This window comes from Gavialis gangeticus, unplaced genomic scaffold (genome assembly GCF_001723915.1).
Source record: "Gavialis gangeticus isolate Ggan-Ray unplaced genomic scaffold, GavGan_comp1, whole genome shotgun sequence".
NCBI lineage: Eukaryota > Metazoa > Chordata > Crocodylia > Gavialidae > Gavialis > Gavialis gangeticus.
In genome coordinates, this window is record NW_017729026.1 from 38,638,151 (window position 1) to 38,645,711 (window position 7,561).

The 7,561-nt window shown below is 40.0% G+C and overlaps 1 protein-coding gene across 1 annotated transcript in view; it reads left to right on the top strand.

The window, feature by feature from the left end:
- ASCC3 (activating signal cointegrator 1 complex subunit 3) overlaps window positions 1-7,561 on the top strand; it is a 684,038-nt gene that overhangs the window by 39,029 nt on the left and 637,448 nt on the right. Inside the window, exon 3 of the mRNA XM_019520164.1 lies at window positions 1,757-1,907. Within this exon, the coding sequence (XP_019375709.1) occupies window positions 1,757-1,907 (151 nt within the window). The remainder of the gene's footprint in view (window positions 1-1,756; window positions 1,908-7,561) is intronic.

Below are 7,561 nucleotides of genomic sequence, written 5' to 3' on the forward strand. Positions count from 1 at the left end.
AATCTCCCTGTGAAATTGGCTGACCGCCTCCTCAAGTTGGGTAGATCCCTAACTGGTAGAGGTTAACGTAATAGTAAAAGCAGTCCTTACTCTGGTGTTTGGTGCCATAAGAAGACCCCATGAGGATAAGACCATGGTAGGATTTATTCCATTTTCACAGCAGCATTTCTTATCATGTTGCATGCATAAGATACTGAATATGAAGGATGAGAAAAAATGAAGAGCTGCTTATCAACTGATCACTAACAATCTTGGGCAGGGCTGCCCAACCTCCAAGTGGCTATACCAGTGAAGGCCTTGTCCTATGCAGGCCATACCAAGGTGAACTATGCATTTCCACCCTGTACGCCTGCATGCAAACACCCCCTGTTTGCTGCTCTGCTTTGCATAGGCTGCTGCTCCCCTCCTCCCCCACCATTGCTATTGCATCATGCACAAGCTCCATCCTGCCCATTGCCACTATGTTGTGTGGGCGGTTCCCCCTTCCCGACCTCCCCGCAACGACTTGCCCTCCGCTCCCTATGCCATGCTCTCTCACTTCCTGGGGTAGGGCTGTGAAGCAGCAGCTGGAGGAGGGAGGGAGAGCCTCTGGCACCTGTCTGCTGTTGCAGCTCTCGTGATAGGGGAAGCAACAGCAAAGCAGAAGCCAGGAGGCTGCAACTTAACGCCCCCAAGGTGCCAGTTGGACAGGCCTGTACTTGGGTACTGGATGTGGCAGGGATCGCCTGAAAAATAGCATGTGATCATCATGCAGCAAACTGCGTACATCCAAAATGTTTGTATTGATGGCCTGACTCTGAGACTATAAAAACAAAACATTAAGAATATATTATAAAATGAGCATAAAGAGGTTAATCCAGTGTTTTAAAACGTTTCCTAGTTGGAGTGGAGGAAAGGACTTTGAATTAAAAAATGAGTTGAGTGAAAAATGTCTCTCATTTGTCCTTTCAAATTTTAACTTTTTAGGCACAGGAATCCATTGTGATTTATGGAAGCCTACTCTCTAAAATGGCTTGCTTTATCTCCAAAGGCCATCCAGTTTCCTGCATGAAAGATTTCTATATAAATATATTGTGACTTTTCTTACTGTGGTAAACATCAGCAAAGGCTTGCATCCAGCTATTTACATGGCACCTACTCCCCCTTTAGTGAAGTAACATTGGCATGTAGGTCCTTATCACAATTTAACTCTAGTCTTCAAACAAGATTACAACATACGTGTGGTGACAAAGTGTTGCTAGCCAGCTAGTTTTCAGTTTACCTGTGGGCTCTAGAGGTCATCAAACCTGAACAACACTGTCAGTTTGAATCAAACCTTCAGCAGGAATCTGAAATTAAAGTAGGCCCGTTGCTAGTCTGCCTCTACCAGTGTGTTATGGTGTGTATGTGCAGGTTTAGTGTTTGTTCTCTTGAATGATAGCAAAAATATGTAAACTATTATAACAAAAAAAGAATAAGTTTAATGTGTGGATGTTTGAGTTGGAGTAGTGGCAGTGGTGATGGAAGGGAATATTTGGGAGGTAGGAATGAATGGTAGGCAATTCTGATCAGGTTCAAGGGTGTGGAGTAGGAGGGGTGGAGCACTGGCTGTTCTTTCCTGTTCCTTTAAGAACACTGAATGCAAATGGAGTTATTGCAGGTAATTTGTCCTGAGTAATGTTTTGTGTATGGTGTGTGTGTTTGCTTTTTAGGAATTCCCTGTTATTTGAAAACAAAAAGCATTTTAAAAAAAATTGTCTTATGAATCTGTTTTTAGACTAAAAGGTCAAAATTACATGAGCAGTTACTGAAATCTGATCTTACCTGGAAGAAAATAGTGAAATTTGTAAATGACAATTTGGAGAAGACAGACCACCAATCAGTAAATGCGGATTTGAAAACTGTATTGCAGTCTGCGAAACAAATAGGTAAGTCTTAATTTATTAGTAACTTTAATAACAGCAGCAACACCTATACATACTTCCATGTTGATATATTTATGTTGCACTCTGGGTCTTATTCTGGTGTCCAGTATTCTGGACACTCATTTCAGTCTGAGTTATACATGCATATATGAGTCAATCTGGCCCAGTATCTCTTTTTAAATTCAACTTAGCTTTATACCTGTTATCATTGTTTCTGTTTAGCTTTGTGTGCTGTCATTTGTCACACTTCAGTCAGCAAATAGTAACTGAAGGTACAGCTCTTTCTGGTGTACTGGTATACAAGCAACAAGTTAAGGGGTGCTGAGTTCAGTGCAGAAGCAATTGTTGTATTATAAGGACAGGTTTCCAAATAACATTGTTATATTAAAGTTAGGCCTGTAGGGGCAAAATATAGAGTTTAAATAAACAAAACAATTCCTTCTATAATTTAAAAAACATGTTTTCTATCATTTTGGGAGAGAGTGTGCCTATGTATGTGTTGAAGAGGTAGGGGGATATAAAAAACAAATATTTTTCCATTCTTTCAGAATGAAACCAACTTGAAAATATTTTAATAGTGAATGAAATTTGTGAAAACTTGATTTTTAGTATGAACTCATTTTGTTGGTTTTATTTATTTTTGGTTGAAAATGTATCCAACAAGTACTGTATATAGAATTCAACTCACTAGTTCCTAATTAGTTGTTTCTTGTCAGCCTAAGGCTCAAAGACAGGTTTTATTTAGAGGTCACTGTTTATCGTTATTGGTATAGCAGTTGTATAAATAAGGGTTATTTCCCAAAGTTTGATGGCAGTTCAGTCTTTCCTGGTTAATGTTTCAGAAATCTCAAAAGGCAGCCCTATTGGTATATGTGACTAGATCGATTTACAAATATTTTTACAGCTTACAGTATAAAATTAACTTGAATAAACCAAATTTGGAAAACAAACTGTTAACAAAAAGAAATTATTAAGTAAAATGGAAATAACAAACAGCATAAAATCGAACTTCCAGAATGACCTGTTCAGATTATTCATGATCAGAACTGTGGTCGTCTTTGTGGTAACAGATAGTGTATTCTTTGTGCTAGAAAATTCAAACGTATCTAAGTTTATTGATTTTAATGTTGTATCATTTCACTGACTTGTCAAAGCAAAGTTTCTACACAATTATTCAAAATCAGCATTGACAAAAATATTAATTCCTTTTGAAGCTATTTGAATATTCTAAGATTTAATTTTTTGAGATTCACCTTTTCAGTGTCACAAGCTAGCTATTCTGTTGTTTCCTAAATCCACTCCTTGGGTTTAGTCCCTTTATATGCTCAGATTACTTTACCAGGATTAACTACACCATTTCTTGTTCTGACAGGAAGGGGTTGTCTTTAACCTTCAAAGTTGGTGGATTTTTGCACATGATATTTTCCTTTAGAGAAGAATTAGAGTCAGATGTTGCTTTGCATTGAATAAATTAAGTGAGAGAGAAGAAAATCTTCACTGAGAACTTGTAGAATGGTGCTCAAAATGCTTAGCAAAAAGGAAATTTTCAGTGAACAACTGTATATTTTGTTTTGACGAAGAAAGCTAAGACTGAAATAGTGATTTGAAAGAGGTATAGAAATATTTTAAAGTGAGAGGGAACTTTGATTAGGAAGTTGGTGATGTTCTGCTCTTGCAATAGAAAAATCTCTTTGAAAGCCTTCCGGTGTTTTGTTTTGTTTTGTTTTGTTTTGTTATTTTGGGAGGGTGGGCTGCAGAATTGAGTGATTTCTCCCAAAGATTTCACTGTTGATGCCAGCCAGGTCCCCTATGTGGGAGATGTACTATTTGATGCCATGTCTGTGTCAAGAGTGCCTTCTATCTCTCCATTATCAGGGGCTGAAGGGTTGGGCAGCTTCAGCCATTTTTTCTTATGGCTCATAGCTGCAGAGAGAATTCAGCAGTTTTTGTGTTCTGTGATCTTTGTAAGAAGCTAACATAGTTTGTTTGCTTGCTAGAAAAAGTGTTACTTTTAGTTTCTTTCTTATTGACTTTCTTTGCTAGTTGGCTTTAGATATTAGTCGTAGAAAAGATTTAATGGTAAAATTCCCACCCCACATGCCGGGAAGAGCCTGGACTGTGCTGGGTGGCTGGCGGTGGCAGTGCGGGGAGTGGAGCAGCCGTGAAATTTGGGGTGGATGCAGCATCCTTCTAGCGCTGCCGGCGTCGGCTCCAAGCCCAGCCCCCACCAAGAAGAGCCCCATGCAGTCCCAGCTGCAGCCTGATTGGTGGTCTTTCTTGTGCTCTGCCTTGCACAGATCTGGTGGGGCACTCTGTCCTCCTGGGGTGCAAGCAACTAGCTTTGCCTCCCCCACTCTGCCCCCTCTGTCCCTGCTGTCATGGCGGCGCTTTCCAGTGGCACAGCCACCTCCTGTCTGGAATGCTCTTGGTGTACTCTGATTGGTTGTTTCAGTCAGCATTGTGATTGGCTGCTGAGACAGCCAGAGTGTGAATAAAGTGTTATGGACAGACAGACTAAGGCTTTTGTTATATTAGAATCTTTGGAGAAACTTAACCACATTTCTTTTTTCTGGAGCATGTCTCTTTGCTTCACTGAGAGGTACAATGGACATTTGGTAGAGACTCTGGAGAAGATTTATTTAAAGAGTTTAGGAGATGACCTTTATTCATTGCATGGTAGCCATGGGCCTGCTCATCTCCTGGAGAGGCAATCCTTATTCCAGGAACCCTGCATCATCCCAGTCTTGAAGGCTGGATCCTTCTTGCCAAAGAGTTGGATTCATTCTGAGAATCTTATTCTAAGCTTCTCTGAGGGAGACAGTTGCTTTCCAAAAGTTCGTTAACCTTCAACCATCCTTGCAAGACAACTCTCCCTTTCCTTTCCCTTTAAATGCACCTTTTCCACCCAGTTTTATTTCTTCTGTGAATGAGATAAGTCTTTTGAGAACTTATTAAAAAGGAAGTTGGACTTGCTTGATATCCCACTGCAGGGGAACAGGTTGTCCTCCAGGAGAAGCAATGTGAGCTTCTAGATTTCTGCAAGTTTCTGGGGACAGTTGTGCATGTCCATTGATGTTGTCTATGTCAGCATATTCTGATGTCAGTTACAGCAGTGTAAAAATGGCTGACAGGAGATATTAGATGCTGGCTACATGGCTTAAATGTTTTTCCCATCCTACTTGTGGTACTGGTGCAGGTGGCTCATGAGACTTTTCAGCCAAGTCTCTTTATCAGGCATAAGATCAGAGAGGAATCTCTTGGCCCAAATCACTTTCCAAGGAGTACCTGGTATCAGGCATAGCACCCTGCACAGTGAGGATCATTGGAGCGACAAGGATATATTTCTGGCTCGAGGTACTAGGAATTCCGTGGTAGGTCTACTTCACCATTGAGGACAGCCCACTCTAGAGCAATCTTCTGTCCCATCTGCAGGGACCTCTTTCACCAGAGACTGAAGCAACAGGTCGGTTTCATAACTAGGAGTAATGAAGTAAGTGTCCTCAGGATTCAGGGTCAAAGGATTTCCCGAATAGGAAAGGAGTGTTACACACATTTTTATGGTCTTAGTATCTTCACCTAACTTCAAATTTGGTGTGGTTACCTTGTTTTATGTGTTTCCTCCCTGGATTCTGAGGACTAACTTTCATTTCTTAAAGCTCAAGATGCTTATTTTTATAACTAAAGAAATCTGGCTCACAGAAAATACCATTAAATTTTAATAGAAAAGTCATAATATTACTACACAGATTTCTTTGTTTCTACAGTTCCAGTGTTCGCTAACATTTCAGGTGTGGTTTATATGTGATGTTCGTATCTAGGAAGACAACAAGTTTTAGGTATCTGGCCAGCATATGGAAAGTTCTCTCTCTCATTTCTGCACCCTACCCCCTCTTTTTCACAAGGAGGTTCCCAGCTTCAAAAAACCATTGAACTCTTTGGGGCCTTTGCACCCTTTTCAGTCTCTACCAACAAAGAGTGATAAAAAATGTCTCCACTCAGGATCGGAGAACATATCTTGACCAACTAAAGTTCACGGGATCCGTCTCTTCAAGTGATAGCACAGGATACCTTCCAGAATACTCACCTGTAGGGCAATCTGATTAGCATGCCAAGTATTCCTCATCCTGGGTTTAATTGTACCATTTTGATACAATATGGTATGCTACATCAACAAGTCAGAGCAGGGCAGAACCTTTTGCCTGTACCAGGTAACACTATTCTGGAATTGGTGTGTATGTCACTGTTATCTTAAAACTCTGTACCCCAACCCATGGCCTTCAGAACTTACTGGCAGTTTGCCTGAGCAGAAGCTTATCTGAGAATATTAATAGTTAAATTTTTCGTCCTTTGTAGTATCTTGCACAGATGGTTGTCCCAGCACATGGACTTTTTTGTAATAAATTACAAGAGCGAGAACCCAGTGTTATGCTCTGTGGAGACGCAAGCTCGAACTCCATTTAACACCTTTCTCATTTTGTGTGACATATGCAAGGGGTTATTTTGCTACTCAGATTTTTAATCGCCCAGAGTGGATTCTGTGGGGACAATGTCAATGAATGGTTATTAACTATAGTAACTGAGGTTTTCTCTGCGCATAATATATGCGATTCTACAACCCAGCTTCTTATAGTCGAAGAATGAGCTAAATGTGAATTGCAGCCATCTTATCTAGTACCTCTTTTGGGGGGGAGGGCATTCAGGGTACAAGTGTAGCACCACAGACTATTATTCAAAAGAATGCCAAAGCAAATGGGATTTATGAGCTCTAAAGAATGTAATCTGCTTTGACAATGAATCGAAGAACCATAATTGCTATTACTTAAGTATCTGTTCAACAGTCATAATATTGGATTGTTCTTGCCCTTAAATTAAATGTCATGACTGAACCATTGTTTCCAATGGCGGCTCAGAAAGAAAGATGATTTCTGATGGTAAAAAACGGTATTTAAACATTTGTCACAGCTGTGTTTGAATTCACCTTGGCTTCTATTGTGCTTTTGATACAGCACTGATATGCTAAATATTTTAGCTTTCAGACTTCTAATTTAAAATTGATTTCCTTCCAGGTATCTGTTTTGTCAGCAAGCAAAACTGTTTTAAGTATTTTGTTGTCTTTTAGCCAGCAGCTTGAAATAATTCAGCCTTTTTATGTCCTTATATGCAAACATACTAATTTTTTCCTCAAGTATTCCTTGAAATATAGTATTCATTTCACTGAGAAAAATTAGGTCATCTAGAAGGAATCACAACTAAAACTGCTTTTAAGAACAAGATCTTATTGACTAATGATGGAAAGGTTTTAAATGAGGACATGACCCTGGCAAAATTTATTCTGCCTGGTGTTAAACATGATCACTAATGACCAGTAAATACTTATCTCCAACCTTAACTTCTCTGGAAGGCAGGTTCCTATTTTATCTTTTTGTACATCTATAGCGATTGTTTCAACAGGTACTGCAAAGACAGCAGAACTTCTGTCAGTTCAGAAAGAGTTCGGAATAATGGAGGAGGAAAGCCGGTATATGCTAATTTTTTACATTAGGGCCAGGCAAAGTCTGGCTCATGGGCTGCATCAGGTTGGCACTGGACTCCATTTTCCAGCTGCCGCTGCACATGGGTGTGGCCAGTTTCCATGGAGACCCCAGCCTCAGCTGCAC